The sequence below is a fragment of the Polyodon spathula genome, chromosome 16 (genome assembly GCF_017654505.1).
Source record: "Polyodon spathula isolate WHYD16114869_AA chromosome 16, ASM1765450v1, whole genome shotgun sequence".
In the NCBI taxonomy this organism is placed as follows: domain Eukaryota; kingdom Metazoa; phylum Chordata; class Actinopteri; order Acipenseriformes; family Polyodontidae; genus Polyodon; species Polyodon spathula.
This window is the reverse complement of record NC_054549.1, coordinates 33,706,398-33,724,685: the sequence shown is the minus strand read 5'-3', so window position 1 is coordinate 33,724,685 and position 18,288 is coordinate 33,706,398. Positions and strand designations below refer to the sequence as shown.

Genomic DNA, 18,288 nt, shown 5'->3' with positions numbered 1-18,288 from the left:
GGCACAATCTTCCAAATTTGTTTTAAACAGTGTATCCCCTCAAGTACTGCAGTTACGAAGAATACATCTGTAGACACGTTAGTGGTTGAGCAGGAACTTTTTCTAAAGTCAAGGCAGGAGTACAGGCTTAGCAGTCCATGTAAGTTTACATATACATGGAATTTCCTTAAACTGCATCCTTCTTTTGCAAAACTAGTTTTTAGTTTTAAAAAAAAATACCACAGAGCATCCCATCTTGGAATTTCCAACTAAATCTTGTCTAATTCCTCAGTACTTTTCTGTCTGTCTACTGTTTTGCAGTTTATTGTCAGTATGTATGTTTGTGTAGACAGTATCCATATCCATTACGATATAGAAGGTTTTACTGTCACACGGTGCAGTAAAATGTTTTTGCAAAAAATGCAAAAAAAGTTCAAATTTTAGTGCATTTTCTTAGGAGAAAAGAATCCTGTAAGCCAGAATCAAAAGCAGTAAATACATTTTACAGTGATCATTTTACGGTTGTTTTGTTTCATCATATTTGCCAAGCTAATTTTTTTTTTTTCTTAAACTGCTACCATATGTTAAATATCAGAAGAAATATATCACACGGAAGCCCCTTATCTGGACAAATATAGAGTATCTGCCAAAGATTTGTGTTTCCAAACAAAACAGTTTTTAGCTCAATCCAGTAAAATGTTGTAGGCATCCTGTTATTAACAGAATTTCAGTGTTGAAGGGAAGGTCAACTGTTTGGATTGTTCAGAAACGGACGGCGATGTCAGCATTTTGGATTTCTAGTACCTTATTACCATACACCTTCCCAAAGCGGTCATGTCTTAAAAATATGTAAACAATTATTATGAGATAAGGATCTCTAGAACAAAATAATAATGTATTATACAACAAGTGAAAGCCTGTCTGGGTGATTTTGGAAAATTGAGAGTGTCAAGTTCCACACTGCATTTTATGGCAAGTGTTTCTAGCTGATTAGTAGAACAATAATCTACAGACAGTGTGCCAGTCTGCTCCACGGTTAATTCATTTTGAATTCCAGCAATCGAGCACCTGGTCTTTTAAAGCCATTGAGTCAGCTAGTTCCCACCATCCTTTGTGATTTTACTCAAAGCTTTGTTCAGTACTTCCCCCTAACTATATTATTTTCATATCTACCAGATATATGAATTACCAGACACTCAATTGTTCAAACTACTCTGACAACACACATGTATGTTTTGATAACACTGAGGGATGTGGATAATTTAATAAGACACACAATTACTTCTCATAATGAGATTAGCAGCTGTACTTTTGACTAAACCTAGCCATGCAAAGTTGCGATAAATTGAAAACATTCACATTTGCAGTAGACAAGAAATAAATAGTTACTAAAGTAACATTCACTTTTTTTAATTCTCATGTGTTTCAAGAATTTCTGATAATTACCAGTAAGATTAACCAAAAGCTGTTGCTTATTTACAAGTCAGACACTAATTAAGTTCAGTTTGCTGTTGCTTACACGAAGCATACTTACAGTTAATTGGTTTTCATTACTGCTATTTATAAATTCTTTACACATGCCTTTTACTACGTTCTTTTGACTTAAAAAAAGAACAGAGCCCCTTCCCAGATTGGTTAAATGAAATCCATACATTCTCTGACATTCCTCATCAACCGGCTTGGTCTTTTTTGATATTACTGAGGGATCTTGACACCCACCAGCAGAACACAACTCTGTTCAACTGGGATGATCTGATCCACAAACACACACAGAGTTCAGCTAAACCCTACACATTGTGAACAACAATGTCTGTTTGGAGTATTTAGCAAATATTGGTTGCATTAGGGTGGTGCATTTTCTGCAGAGTCGAGGAAACATAATTAAGACCATAGTTAAGTATTAAAGTTCCCATGTGTTGCTGCAACTGTTTATGTAAGTTGTGTGTATTGTTTAATTTTTTTTTGTTTACATTTTGACCACTTTTTTAACTTTGAAATTGCATTACCTGCCTCAAGGCGGCTTCACATGGACCTCTCTGAACTGTAGTTCTGAGAAATGTAGTTCTGAGAGGTGCAAAAGTGGTCAAAATGTAAAAGAAACAATACACACACCTTACTTAAACAGTTGTAGCAACACATAGGAACATGTAACAATAAAATAAAAAGGTTGTTATATACCCTTTAATGTCTGTTGCGTTGGTCATCAGTTGGGGATAAGGTGACTGCTCTATTCAGGACCTGACTGGCTGATAAACACACTTGAACACTATCAGTTTAGCCAAAAATGGGCAATACTCACTCTGACAGTCTGCACGTTGAATGTGTTCAGCCATTAAAACAGTCCGTTCTCAGTTGTCCAGTACTCTACCTAGCCAGCAATTGAGCACCTAAGAAAATTTCACATTTCAAACCCAGAGACATTCGTATGTGTTTTAATTTACGGTGATATTACAAGAATGGGATGCCAGTGCAGTGTGGACGGCAATGGGTCAAAATGAAGTTCTGGACAATGAAAGTAAAATATAACTTAAGTGACTCATCTGTATATAATCTTATTAAATTCACTATTTCTAAATTATATAATGGACCACCTTTGAGCAGTTTTTGTCTGACTCAAAAAACTTGCATAGATTCGTGTCCAAGTTATACAGAATATTTGTTGATAGTCAAATGGCCTTTGATGGCCCTTCAAAATCATATTGGGAAAATGCATTAAAAACTAAATTAAAAAATGATAGCTGGAAATTGATGAAGAAAAAAAAAAAGTGATTATCCTCACAAAATGCACCATTCAATCCAATATAAAATACTACATAATGTTTATATTTATCCCATATAAATTATACGCTGCACTATAAAGGCTTATCAATGCTTGTCTGTGTACTTTTGATAAGTTATTTTTGCTTTATTCTCAGGAAATTGTGTTATCCCCCAAAAAAACTCAAAACAAGTGCAGGTATTGGGGGATCTATTTGGTTTGTCCTATGATAAAACGAGAAATTGGTCCTGATGGAATATTTATTTTTGGTATCAGTATAAGGCCGTCTGTATTTAATTGTGAATCTATCCGTTTTACGTCCCCAGGATCTTCAACTCATTTCCCAGAGATATCAGACAGCCCAACCCCCGTCGTCTTGTAAGTGCTGTTTTGAATCAAAACATACTTGTTTGAACAGTACATGATATGTTCAATGTTGTCGTTCGAAATATGGGGACCCTAATGCAATGGTCCTGCCTGTCTACATTTTCATCACTCTGTCTATCACAATAACTGACTTAATTTTGCACTATTCTTCAACAAACTGTTATCATACAGGTCTATCAATTTGACCTAAATATGTTTACGTAAGAAGATTATGAGGACCCTATGTGTGTGCACTTTGTATTACTGTTGTTTGTATTCATTTTTTTTTTTATTTGTATTTTTGGTATTGCATTGCCATGTTATGTATGTTATATATAAATCAAGCTTATTTTTCTGTCTACATTTGCGTCTTGTCTACATGTTTTGATGCATTAACAAGTAAGGTGTCTAGGATATAAACCACGACTAAAACCCAGTAAAACACATTTCAAGAAATGAATAAGACTGAAAATGAAAAAGAATTTTATTTTGTATTTGAGTACAACAATTAGAATAACAATAACATACATTCTAAACTAACACTTGTGCTAGACACTATGCTTGCAATACAAAATATTATTATTTTTAGATGGTGGGAGATTATAGTTATAATCTGTGAGCTGCCTGCAGTTTGACTATCAACCACAAAATACAGTCTGTTTAGCTGTAACACTGATATGAGTGGAGGTTTAACAAGTGCTCAGCACTCACAGTTCACACACATATAGCACTTTAGTTTCTACTCTATCGCTGTAGATATACTCAGATTTTTTTTACCCACCCCAAATATGTAAAGTGAAAGAAATTGCACTTAAATTTTTTTACTGCATACAACTGCCAAAGTAGCCATTGAAAAAGCACCCATTTAGGCTGTACTGCTTAGTTGCTTGTTTAAAGTTGATCACCTTCCTATTGCCTTAGAAATACCACAGAGCGAATCTCACAACGTATCAATTCACTGTGGCCATCTTCCATAAAGACATTGTTTGTGTTTAAATTAATTTAATTAAGAGGGAATGTTAATGTGTGCAACTCGAGCAATAAAGGTGTCTTAATGCAATGTGGAAAATTCAAATGTGACTTTCACTGGGAGCAGCAAAAATCCTAGTGAAGTACCTTAATCATCAATATCATAATATGATATTGTACTGATATACTGTGTGATACATGGCTCTATTTGATATTCCCACCACTTGTGTTAATTTAATTGTTTTGCTGCCCTCTTGAAACACATTTTTAAAAACAGAAAAAAGCATCAATCCAATTAAAGTTAAATAGTTTATAATTTATAATAGGGCCTACTATCTCATATGCATACAAAGTACATATACCTGTTAAATATGGGTCTGTTCCTTAGGGAATTCATTTGGGAATTACATTATTTGCCTGCCACCCAGCAGAGAGGCTTGCGCCTTTTTCTTCACTTTTATAAAATGTGTTCATTTTTTCAGTTTGTTGCTGATTATTTTCTTGAGAGGCTTCTTGAGTTGGTCCTTGCTCGTGTCCTGCTTGACGACCTTCTCCTTCTCACGCCGCTGCTTGGCCAGCAGGGTCTCTCGCTTGCTCTCCATCTTGACCTGTCGTATGGAGCGCTTCATCTTCCTCACCTTGTCCCTCAGGTGGTTGTTAGCCTTCTCCAGCGAGCGCACTTTCTGTGAGAGCGTCTTCACTCGCTCCTCCTCCTCAAACAGGGCCTTTTGCACCGTGGAGCATAGCAACTGCAGGGAGAAACAACCAGAGGAAAAAAAACATATGTCTTACACGGATGTAAAATGCTAATGCCGGTGAAAGTTTATAGTCAATAAGCTATGAGTGTAGATCGGGGAGTTAGGTCTGTATGCCTTTCAGGTAATGTTGGCATGGCTTGTTTTATTATTATGATTTGCAGACTTTATACTGTATATCAATTTTCTAAAACAGTTTCTTAATCAAAAACAGTCAGTGTGCCTTTCGGTTGAATATGAGGAGCTGAGTTGCAGTTTTTCTCTCATGGAGGTGAAGGGCCTTGTAGTGCATATAATAGCCTTCTGCACATCTGAAAAAAACTAAGCACAGACTCTTTCATGGATATTTTTAAATTAACCAATTTCCCTGGGGTTGCATAAAAAAAAAATCCTGTATAATTATTCATGCTGTCTGTTTCTGGTAATAAACCACAAACATTACAGAGGTTCAAAATGAAGGAGCAGGCTAAGCCAGAGTTTCAATTGAAGCAACTTATCTTTTTTTCATCTGATATTGGTTATATTTCCTGGGTCAGTGGGAGCAGCATCAAAAATAAACATACAGCTAAAGAAATACATCCATGCGATCCAACAGTGGGCCTTATACTGTAAGCTTCTGAGACTGAGCATTTTGTCAGCTAACGTTGATTCCGCCATTGTAGCACGGGTCCACTTTACTGTAGGTACACCCATATTAGCTCTGGCTAGCAACTATTCATTTAGTTGCACAATAGCCCAGATGTACAATGATTTGCAAATAAAAGATGTGCTGTTTTACCATGGATGTCGTATATGTCCATTATTTTTCAAATTTAAAAAAGAAAAAGAAAAAGAAATTTCAGAATTTTTGTTTGTGTCTGTGATTGCCGTTTGGTTATTTTTCCCTGTTTCTTTCCTGACATGTTTTACCATTGTGGCAGTAAGCCAAGCCCCCGGGCGTAGTGTGAATGTGATCGCCTGGCTCTGAAAGGTTGTTTCTTTATTTTGGCAGTCTGGCCTCTGGTACTAGCACAGAGCTTAGCAGAACGGGATGCCATGGTTTTGGAGGTGGATTATGTTTTTGTAGAGCTGCCAGGTTTGCAAGAGGCAAAACTCCCCATCACTCACAGGCGCTATCTCTCCATCTCCAGGCCCGCTCCCCCTCCCTCACTTTTATCTTTCTTTTTTTTCATATTTAGAGTCAAGGGCTTTGTTCTGACATTTTTCATGTGTAATTATCCTTGAAAATGGGGAGGTACCCAATAACAGAATCACTGATTTACCCTGAGGGCCCCCTCAGAGCATTAGCCTTTACTTTCATCTGCTCCTGAATCCTTGAATGTGTTCCAGTGTCTCCATCAAAGCGGCACATGCCTTACATATGTAAAACACAGAATCATATGACAGCGTTTTAAAACCAGTCAGAGCATTTGATATAGCATTTGATGAGGGCTGGCTGTCGATTTATATGTATGAGTTAACCAGCTCTTGTTTGTTCATCAGCAGCTGAACTGAGTGGTAGCATCCACTTCAAAGGTCAATAAGATTCACCCTACTGCAGTGGTGTCCGTATTGCTGGACAAGCATGCATTTTTTTAATTTTTTATTAAACAGACAGACTGAGATCACTAAGAGATTATTCCCCCCTCATACTGAGTCAGCAGCTGTTCTAATGAACACAAGCAGGACCACCACCAGCTCTCAGCCCTGAGTTACTGTTGAAAGCTGGAGGTGTGGGGTCATCTCAGCCCCTTGAGTGGAACTGTATCAGACAGTAAAACATGTTCGTGAAGGCCCCTCCATGCACAACTGATGCTCATCAGCAGTAGGGGGTCCTACTTGAAAAGAGCAATTGAATATAAACAGCAGCCCCCTGGGATAGCTCTATACTGTGGATAAATTATTTAATAAAGATTGTTAAAAATATATTCAACAGGACCCCCCATTCCCCCAACTGTGTGTGTGTGTGTGTGTGTGTGTGTGTGTGTGTGTATACAGTAATGTAAGACAAGAATCTTGTCTTTGTGTTTATGCAGCTGCTGAAGCTTTGAGTCAGGGTATGTGGATATGTGTTCCTGTCAAAGGTATATTTAGCTTCTTCTGCCTTACCTGTTTATAAGTAAAGCCTGGCAACCCCCCCCCCATCTTACTGAAATTAAAACCTGTTGTAAAGGTGGTCATTTGGTACATCTCTCCTCTTTGAGTTTTTAAAATATACAAAATAGGATGTTTAAAGATTATAATTGAGGATAAAAACTGTAATTCTGACTCAAAACCCTCAAAAATGTGTTATATTAGCTGCAGCAGTATTTAAGCCTATTTCAAAGACCTTACAACTTGCCTGGAAATACAACATGTACACAGAATTTGACAGTAATGGTAGCTAGGGATTGGACTATAACTATAACCCTACAGCACTGGTGCTTGCCGCTGGGTGACTGGGTTTGGTTGTGAACGGCTTACCCTGCTGTCCTCCTGGAACTCCCAGTCCGGGGTGTAGGTTTCGATCTGGGTTCCACTGGAACAGTTTGCGAACTGGAAGAGGCTGGCAAACATGCGTCGATTCTCTGCTGTATCTGTGAAAATGGGATCCTGGAAGTTAACTCCATGCGGGACGATGTTGTAATTCTCATCCATCCTAAAGAGAAGTACGACACTTTTATTATTTTTCAAATTAAAGCAAAAACCCTACTTGTGTTGAAAGATTACATGCATATCATTTACTTTGGTCTTGCATTTTTAATCCTTATTTTATTATGGGGTCTATTCAATTGATCTAAACAGTGGTGGATCTACCGTCACTTTTTAGGCTCATAAAACGGGGATGTTTATGTCTCACTCTTCTCAAAATCAAACATCTAACAATATATACGAGTATCTTTGGTGTAGTTCTGTATGTAAAAATATGTAAAACGCCAGTGATTTAAACAACAGTATTTAGATCCACCATGCTTAAGATTAATTTGCAAAGACCTCTTTGAACCCCATGAACCCTGTACACTCTCACATGACGTGCTGTTGGCAATGCAAAGATTTCTCTTATGGTTGTTTGATGCTATGTGACAACAGGCAGCTGTTTTTTGTTTGGTTGCTTGTATTGTTCTATGACAGAGACATTTCTTCTCGGAGCCCTTGCAACATAGTGTTAAGACACAACAAAGTGAATGCCAGTGTAACTGTCATGATAAATCATTATACACCCCCAAAACATTGGCGTGTTATATGAACTAATATTCTATAATTATTACTTTCATGTGTGGCCTGGGACATTACTTAATAGCAGTGTGTTGGTTCTTATTCATGAATTAAGATTGTCATTTTTTTACATTATAGTATGTAAAGAATTATAATATACTGTACCTAATGAATATATTTTTTTGTTTTACTTTTTTATGCCGATTGCACTTTGCAGAGATAGATCAAAATGTCTCAGAGTCTTAGAGGGAAAATATGTGGCATTTCAGGTATATACTAGAGGCTGTGGCTTGTGACCAGGAGGTCCTTGGTTCAAATCCCAGCTACTGACTCATTGTGTGACCCTGAGCAAGTCACTTAACCTCCTTGTACTCTGTCTTTCGGGTGAGAGGTTGCAAGCGACTCTGCAACTAATGCATAGTTCGCACACCCTAGTCTCTTATCTTGTAAAGTGCTTTGTGATGGTGGTCCACTATAAAAGGAGCTCTATGAAACTAAAGAGTATTTATTATTATTAAAAACAGCCTCCTTAATTAGAGTTTAAATGAAATTACTGGAACATTAAAGAATTAGTAAATTGTTTATATTTAATTTGGGCATCATAGCAAACCATCAAACAGAATTATTTTGGAAAACGTAAAGCCTGTGAATTTTGGAACCTGTTCAGTGGAACAAACCCTAGAGCTCAAAATGCTAAAGTAGCAGCCAAATATACATGTAAAATGGAAAGGTGAATAATAAAAAAGCATGCTATAATGTAAGTACGGTATACTACAATACAGGCACCCTGTGCAATTTGGCATGCATTTTATCATATGATGGCATAAATGAAAATTCAGGTTGATTACAGTAGCAATAAGCCTAAAATGTGCTTGACTGCTTATCTGACTTGTTGATTTTCCCATACAAAACACTCACCATGCAAAAGGACATCATATGGGAATTGAACATGCAATCCAGAGTTGAAAGGCTGCATTGCATATTTTACTTTCTGACCACCATCTATCTTGACCAGCTCTGCAGCCCAGAATTATTGATCTGCCTCTCAGACCACAGCAGTCACCAATAGCTTCAGGTGAGAGAGTTGTTAATGCAATGCATTTGGTTTGTGAAAAAAGAAAAAGAAAAACAGAAAGCTTATTTGGTCTGCTTCTTGTTAGAGACCCAGCTCTTTCATTCATTTGTGTGCTTAGGCAGGCAGCCCAAATTACCCTGTGTAAATGTTCCCTTTTTTTAACCCCCTATAATAAAATTGTATCCGAAAGTGAGCCGTGCAGTTAGGATTGTCATACAAAACCTGGATTGCGGGGAGGAGGAATTTCAATGTGTTTTCTATAAACTTCATCTTATCAAGACATTGCTAAGGACTTGAAACATTTGTCATAGAATTTTACTAGTTTATTTTTAGTATTCTTACAATCTTATTCTTGGGTATTTTATGTTATGGATGACAAATGTTTAGCAGCATTCCATTATTGTTGGAACAGTTTATTTTATTTATTTATTTTAACAGACTATATCAGTCAATATTACAGTATACTGCACGGTACTTGTCTGCCTGTCACTTTATGATATATTCGGTGGTTCTCGGTCACTTCTGAGCAGATGAAGTCTTATGGAACTGATTGTACCTTAACAGATGAAGGCTTAAAGAATGGAGTATACAAATCTGAAATTCATTTCCTTGTAGAGCTTTAAAGGCTTGACTTACAGCTATACCTAACAGACATAATCCCAAGTGGATCAATAAAGTCTGTAATATACACTTAGTGTTGCAAAAGTTCAGAACAGAGCATATGTGACAGAATTGCATTTCAACATAACTTCCCTTAATTTTAATACATACCATTGAAGTCATCATCCATCATTTCCTCTGATGGCATCCAAAAAGAGGCTGTAGTGTACTGTAGTTGTTTTAATATGGGCCAGTCTAGTCTGCTTTCTAGCAGATATTTAACTGTGTGGAAAGAGAATTACTATAATATTTATAGGTTAGATTAACCTCAGGTACTTTTGAGTTCCTCTAAAATAATGGAAATCTTCACGCCTATATTAAAGCATGTCATTTAGTACTTTAACCCCACAGGAATTCCGCCAGCAGGCCCAGCGCTATGGTGGTACCATGTCCGGGAGGCATCCATATCATTTCACCTGCATTGGACTGCTTCCACTTGTTGTGTACTGAACAAGTGTTTTACGGAATGCAATCGAACCTGGATTTTCCATCTGGAATGCCATCAAAAGTCTTCCTGTTCTTTACAATACTGTTCCTGCCATCTTGCTGTCTACTTTTGTGGTTTGTGTTATAAGCTCTTCAAGTGTACTCTCTTGAGTATTTCAAGCAATAAAACAACAAAAAAATCAGCCTCTCACAATGCATCGAAAAAAACAAAACCTACACACGACACAAAGCAATTGTATTTCAATACGATGTCAAGCAAACATCTTTTCGACAGGACAATTCCCTTAAGAATTACAGCTGCCTACCACAGACTCCAGAACAAGGGGGATAGGGAGGTATTTTTGGATAAGAAGCCTTCACTGGAGTCTTTTTAAAGTGTTGCAATGAACAGTTCAGAAGGGCAATAGAAAGGGTTTCCCAAGAGCCCTGTGCACCCAGGAGCACCATTAAACAAATACTGCAAGAACTCTTAACAAAACACACGATTCCTTCATTTGCACAACATAAGTACTCTAGTTTGCATGGTTTTGTATTCGGTTGCCAAAAAATGTTAGACAAAATTGCCCTGTGAGAGAGAGAGAGAGCGAGAGAGAGAGAGAGAGAGAGAAACTACACACACTCTAGTCTTGCAGTTGGACATTCTTTAGCAACATACTCTTGGATATATGAAAGAGACCCTGAGTCATCCATCAGCTGAATAGTTTTAGAAGATGTCCCTTTACATTTTGGGTGCTTATATCAAAATAAATCTACACCTCCTTCAACCACCTATATTGTGGGAGGATCAGAAGAACAGCAAGTGGAGTTTTTAGTAAGATATACAGTAAGCATACAGGAATGTTTAGACCAGGAAATCTAGTTCTTCCTCGTCAGTATGAATGCTGGGCAGGGATGTCACATTTTCACATCACAATGGAATCAATTTACCAAACAAGCTCCCTCAAAGTTTATCCCCCAACAAACCTGATCACCCTTAGAAGTAACATCTATTTACAGCTGAGGAGCAGGGAACTGTTTGTGGACCAACAGACGTAGACCGATTAGATGTTGTGTCTGTAGATTTTGGTCATCAGAAGTTGCTCTTCAGGTGGAAAGGGTTTGCTCAAATCAATGTCTGCCTCCTTCACGGGAGGATTATTTTTGCTTGGGGCTCTGTTTATATAAGGACATATTGCTTTACTTAAAATTGCTGCACTGGAAGGCTGGTGTTTCCATTCCACATGCCCCTTTTGCACAATAAGGAGAATTTTAAAGAAAAAAAAAGAATAATATACTCCTCCTCCCTAACAGGAACCAGCTGCCAGGTTTGCTCGGTTTAGCAGTACAAGCTTGACAAATATGAACTCTGACACGTGAACACATGGATGTTGGTATGTTAGTGGGTCGAGTCATGTATCAACAGGGGAATCTCTTCCTGCTTAAGTAAGTGAGTCAGAGGGATGACTACAATGGGCAGGATGGAGTCAGCCGTATCACACTCACAAAGTCAATGAGAGTGGAATTAGATGGTTCATGTGTTCATCTGAAATTGGTTTAATTTAGGCTAATCTCAGGTGTACCCCTCTATACCATTGTATTATTTCATTAGGATTTTTTTCTCAAGGTACTTAGTGTTGAATGGTTTAAAAAAAAAACAAAAACAAAAAAAAACATTGTTTTCACTGGTGACCTGATGAAAAAAGTACAAAACTCTTAACGGAATGAAAACCATGAGGGACAGAATAGTGCAGATGTTGCAGCAGAAATTGCAAGTATACACATCATGCTAACCGCAAACGTAGTTGTCTTGGAATGGAATAACTACAGGATGAGGGTACAGAATGGAGGATTGCCCATCAAAAAGGGTGGTACTGTACTGTAAGATCTAAGAATGGTTATTTACTGTAATCCAAATTGTTAGCATTATTTAAACTCAATCGCACATTAAAAAAACAAAACAAACAACAAAACAACAACAAAAAAAACCCATAAAATAACTCGGGTACTTCATAAATAGGAGACAATGATTTTATATTATCAGCAAGAACAAAAAGCCACAACAACAACCAAGCAGAATTCCCCAGTTTGTTTTTCTGTGCTCTGTAGGGGTCACTTATACAGCATTCTTGCATATCCTGTTAATTTTAAGACAGATAGTTACATATGCATAACTGCATGATAGAAGACTCGTAAGCCGGTTGAAATACCTGATGCTGTAAAACAGAAGCAGGCTGTATATTGATTTTAAAGGGAAGCACCATAGCAACAGCTTCCACCCCTGTGTCTTCACTGTCCTTGAGCTACAGTTAACTGCAATTACATTAGCTTGACTGAAACATATTGCTTTTTCTTCAGTTTAACCTGTCTTTGAAGGAACAAATATACAGGGTGATTAGAACGTAAGTTGACCACATAAACACACCACATCATTGATTTCCTTTCTAATCACCCTGTATATTGTGGCAGAGTAGGGGGAGTAAACAATGAAAATGTAGTCCTGGAGGATAAAGGGCTACATGTCCCAGAATGCTTTGGGGTTAGAATTAGAACCAGGATGGGAAACACCTGGCTCTAACGGAATAAAGGACCCATGCCTGTGGTTAAGCAGGGAGGTGTAAAAGCAAGGTTAAATGTCAGCCTCTGTGTGAAGCCAGTGTATAGTCCTTGTGGGCAGAATTGTACACTGTATATTGGGTGTGTTGTGAAGTGTTGTGGTTTATAATTTAGTTAGCGCTCCTTGGTAGAGTTTTTGTTTTGTTTTGTTTTGTTTTGTTTTGTTTTGTTTTGATTTATTTATTTATTTATTTATTTATTTATAATAAATTCATGGTCGAAACAGTGTCTTTGAACCATGTGATCAACTCATTGCTGGCTAAACTGTAATTATCACAGAGCTCTGGAGCACGGTATTGGTTACCACCTTCAGTGCATAGAGTCTGATCATAGACTAATACTGGAGTTTTTTTTATATTGTTCCCCCAGCATAATTAGGACTGGATTACTTATCCTACACAGTAAAAGCTTTCTATGGGGACTACCTTGCTGGCCAGGGAAAAGTGCCCTTGATACCTGAGAATTTGAGTTATTGCCTAAGGATTAGTGACGCCAGTTGTGTGACACAGACAGGAATTAACCTCTACCAATGTATGTTTCCCTTTCAATAGAAACAGCAAAGATACCAGCAACTACATTACCACTGTGTAAGATCTCATTAATTTAAAAACAGGGTAGGAAATCAGCAGTTATTACCATACATATACTATACTGTACATGGTATACCTCACTATACTATACTGTACATGGTGTACCTCACTATACTATGCTGTACATGGTGTACCTCACTATACTATACTGTACATTGTATACCTCAGTAACTGTTTTATTAAGCTAAACAGTAGAAGATACACTACTGTCTGTAGCCTCTACCAATTCTTAACAGCGTTATTGTTTCAATCATAGTTGTTTTTAAAAAGACATGAACCATTTGATTTAGAGAAAAAAAATCATTGAGAATACGTCACTCTTGATCAAGCAGCCACTTACGTCACACATGTACTACGTGTGAATGCAAGTGGTACACATGACAACGATATAGGATGTCATAAAAGGGGAAGAGAAGGTTTAGGTTCACTTTCAAATGTTTACATAAATAATACGGTCCAGGACCTTTGATCCTACTAACGTTTCTTTACGCGTAAAACCTTTACCGGAAAATTAAATATATATATATATGATATATAATATAATATATATATACTATCATATATATATATATATTATCTATAGATCTATTATCTATTTTATAAATACACCTGATTACTTTTGATATCCCAATACAATGTTATGGGTATACCCATACATGCCACTAGTGTGTGTTTATATATATATATATATGATATATATATATATATATCATATATATATATAATATTAATGGCAGATTAGTGCAGTGTATCCCTGTGCCTGATGACATTTCCAGCCTCAATCACAGCTGCTTTATATTTCTCTTATTCCCAGTTTGTCACCGATTGTGGGGGTCTTCCTCATCACATAATCAGTGAGGTTTATTCTTCAGATAATGCCAGTGGGAAATGACATACACAATTACTAGCTACAGAAGTAAAAAACACAATCTCTTGCCAAATTCCACTATTTGCAAACATGAAAATTAAAGTTGTGAGTATTTTTTTTAATTTAAGGGAATGTTTTTACTTAGTGTTAAATGTTGATTAAATTAAACATATACATAGAAACAAACCTCATTCATAAAAAGGAGTGTTTTTTTTTTATACAGTCTCCAATTTCAGTGTTGCTTTATTACTTTTTTCTTTTCTATATGTTTTACACATTCCAAACACGTGCCAAGTAATTCTGTCATCATCTTCATCATCATCATCATCATCATCATCATCATCATCATCATCATTTTAGGTTTAAATCTGTATAATACCAGAGGCAACCCGGACCCTGGTAATCAGATTATTGTTTGGTCCTAGGAGGCTGCAGCTTATTTGAGAAAACGGTGCAAACAGCTCCATTTAAATGCTTACACGGCACCCAGTTACCTTCATAAATCCAAGATGTGTGACTAATTCCAATTCGGCTGTGAAGGGATGGAATCAGCGGATTCACATTCATGTGCACTATGAGGACCGGGAAACCACACTACTTAGACAAATCGAGGTCTGCTAGATTTCTATATATTTATAGAAATAGTAGCGCTGTTTCTTACTGTAGTCCACTAGGGGAAAAACATGAAAAACGAATTCACCTTTCAGGCTTTTAAAAAAATATATACTTCGCAGGTATCGCTATGCATTTCCAACTTTTTCTCATTTTTTGTCTAGACTGGTGACCTACTGTATTGTCTATTAGTCTATAGACTAACTCGTATTCTTTACTATACTGTCCAGAATTACTATTCGTAATCAAACTCTGTTTCTCTTATATTATGTGATTGGTGTCGCCAATAAGTCAAGGTGTAAAGCCTAAATCATACAGCATGCCTCAGATGGACTGCACTATGCTTATCTGAATGTGCTGTTGACTTCGATTTCAGTCAAAACACGTCTTTCGTTGATTAATTGCGCATTGCCTTTTAATACAGGTACATGTCAAGAAGGTCGCCATGCAGGAGACATCTTGTGTCTCTGTACTCAGCAGGCCGTACTGAAGGTATTTTTGCACAGTGTAGCTGTAGCTGAAACGACCTTTACCACTGTTACAGCTACTATAAACAAACTGGACAGCTCAGCAAATCTGGAGTTTCATTAGATTACACTTCCAGGATTCATATCAACCTGTGAAACAAAATAACAAACTAAATATAACAAGATACATTCTTGGTCAAATACAGTAGAAGTGAAATACATATTATATTAATCACACACACACACCGTATTTTGATATTCCTACCTTAAGAAGAAGTAATATGCATTGTTCTCCACAACGCTGTAAGAGTAGCATGGAAAGTACCCAAGCCCTGTGACATTGAACCGGGACCCGGCTGGCACTTCCAGCATGCTGCCCCACGCCTGGTCGCACAGCATCTCAATCTCCGCCGAATAAAAGAGGTCCGTGTTATATTGCCAGGGCAGATAGTTGTAAACGCTGTAAGAATCCTTGTGGAGAGCCAGCACTTTAGCAAAAACAATGATCTCTGCTAGCTCAGCCCTGCACGACTCGGTCTGGGGTCTCCAGTCTTGGGGAAGTTGACACCCCAACAACTTACCCAAACAGCTCAGTGATATTATCAATGCAAAAAAGGGACCCATGTTGAGGAAAACAATCCCAGTTGGAAACTTTGGTAATGTGAGAAAATAAGCGACTTCTGTCTCCCAAATCAGTACACTCAAAAGTATGTCTACTATGTAAGACTTTGTAGGATATAGCCTGCAAAACGTTGTGAGACTCAACGCAAAAAAAAAAAAACAACAAAAAAAAAAACAACAGTACGTTTAAAGTCACTCAATCAGTTGTTAAGCTACAACATAAGCTATACAAAGTGATACTACTGTAAAGATGTTGTCCTGTAAACCGGTGCCCACCCTTTTTCACAGATCTCCATCTGCCTACATTTACCAATTTGGTAAGAGGAGATCGTGCGGTCTTTCACTGCAGCGCAGCGCGGCGCTGAATTGTTTAAATGTTCTGTCACTCTTCCAAACATGCCGCCGCAGAGGATCATTTAGGATAGGATCGTCCTTCTCAACAGCCTGCTGGGCTCGTTCTTAAAGCTGCAATCATGTGAATACAGGGAGACTGTGTTCTCCATCGGACAGTGGAAAAAAAAAATACACTAAAAATATTTCAGGACATCCCTCAAATACAAACTGCATTTACTTTAGATAATGTTTTTCTTCTTTCAGTAGCGACATATAAGCAGACGTACGTAAATAAACTCTAAACCACACTGAGCACTTGGTCTGTTTTCTGATAAAACAGAGTGTAGGCTAGTGCATAAGGCTACATTTAGATTAAAACCAAACAGAGCAACTGTAGGTTAGATTACTAGGCAAACACTGTATATGCTGATTGCAGTAAACAATTGGGTAAACTGGCTACTGTATATTTTACAATAGATTAATAAAGGCAAGTAATGTACGATGTAATCGTAATACCCTTAAGCGTTTATGAGGTCTTGGTTACAGTGTGGAGTGTATGTTTCATTCAATATATTTCTTGATTTTATTACATGTTAATGTAGAAATGTGAACTACATAAGGGTATGGACATTCTTACTGTGCATCGTGTGCAAGTACAAGAAAGCTGTAGCAGGCTACATTTAATTACATTTAATTATATTTAATTTTATTTTTGTAAAGCATTGCGCACCATTCAATACCTTTGTCTTGTTACATTTTCCCAAACTAAGTGTAACGTGCAAGTAGGCTTGCATGTCTTTTACCACTACGATGAGGCCGTTATGTATCACACTTACATTTTTAGAAATATCTTGAGAACCGTTCATTCAATTGTGACTATTGGTATGGCAATTCATTAGCGCACAATTCTTACAGTTGGGCCAGTTAATTATACTGTATGCTGAATTTTCAAAATCGTTATTATACTGTCGGACACGGTGACCAGATGTTTTCAAGACTGACACCTGCAGTACATAATTACAGTACTAAGAAGGATGCGCTTACTTAAAACTAGGTGACCCGTGAGTGTTGAAGCCGTAACTAAATAGAATATTCAACAATTGCATCCGGTTTAAAGAACAAGGAAAAGACTGCCGGATATGAGATTAGGTTATTTGGTTTTATTTACAGTATTGCACGTTAATGTCAACAAACAAGAAGTAAAACACATGTGTAGGCTATACAGCACATCACTCAAAAAGTAATAAACCTTTCGCCACTAAAGCAGGCTTCATGCAAAGAAACAGACTTAATTCAACACAACAGGATTGTCTTTGGAAAAACATTATTTTTCTAAAACTACAGTAATTATACATCGTAAATATTTACAGCAGCAGTGTACAAACTATATTGCAGGGAATTCACAAAGGTGAATACGGATCTGAAAGAATTTCATTTTTCATTTCGAACAGAGCCCTGACGAACTCGTCACTACTCGGCAAGCATAATTCGCTTTTTCTTCTTGAACCTCTGTAGGTCCAGCCAGCTTCCTGGTAAATCACATCTGTGCTGGAGAAAACAGAAGACCGCACAGTTCCCGTTTCCTCACAATCTTCGCCTTTTGTATGTGCGCCGGGTTTGAACCCAACCCGCCGGTTAACTCGTTCCATGCCAAAGCACACAGAACTCCTTTTCTTTAAAATCGATTTAGGAACGACGAGCGCTTGCTCTGGTACTGACATCCTCCTACGAGTCTGCAAGTCAGCAACTCTCGGGTTGAAAGTGACTTTAATCCCATCTTTAGTACTTTTTTGTTCACTGGTGTTGTTTTCTGACACAGGAGGTGCGTTAAGGATAGGTAGATCTGTTGTCTCGTCTGCATCTCTCTCATTTACTCTAGGTGTGTCTGTATGAAGCTGCCCATCGTCAGCTGCTCCTGAGTTTGAGTGTTGGCTGAAATCTGGTATCGTTTCACAGTAAATGTTCCTGTCTGTGTTCGCTTTATTGTTGTGCGAACGACTTTTCAGATCAAGTATAGCTAGT

The 18,288-nt window shown here is 37.5% G+C and overlaps 1 protein-coding gene across 1 annotated transcript; it reads right to left on the bottom strand.

The window, feature by feature from the left end:
- Positions 1 to 3,569: 3,569 nt before the first annotated feature.
- Positions 3,570 to 16,308, bottom strand: LOC121328298 (coiled-coil domain-containing protein 3-like). Its single transcript, XM_041272905.1, has 3 exons — positions 15,578 to 16,308; positions 7,270 to 7,444; positions 3,570 to 4,821 (listed from the first exon to the last, which is right to left on the bottom strand). Exons 1-3 carry the CDS (start codon positions 15,934 to 15,936, stop codon positions 4,543 to 4,545), a joined length of 813 nt encoding a protein of 270 aa, XP_041128839.1. The 5' UTR covers positions 15,937 to 16,308; the 3' UTR covers positions 3,570 to 4,542.
- Positions 16,309 to 18,288: the final 1,980 nt, after the last annotated feature.

Bases quoted from the DNA above. Each gene is read 5' to 3' on its own strand.
- LOC121328298 (XM_041272905.1), bottom strand. From the start codon at position 15,936: ATGGGTCCCTTTTTTGCATTGATAATATCACTGAGCTGTTTGGGTAAG. The intron at 7,445-15,577 runs GTAGGAATATCA...ACTTCTCTTTAG, and splicing joins GCATATTACTTCTTCTTAAG to GATGGATGAGAATTACAACA. The intron at 4,822-7,269 runs GTAAGCCGTTCA...TTCTCCCTGCAG, and splicing joins AGTTCCAGGAGGACAGCAGG to TTGCTATGCTCCACGGTGCA.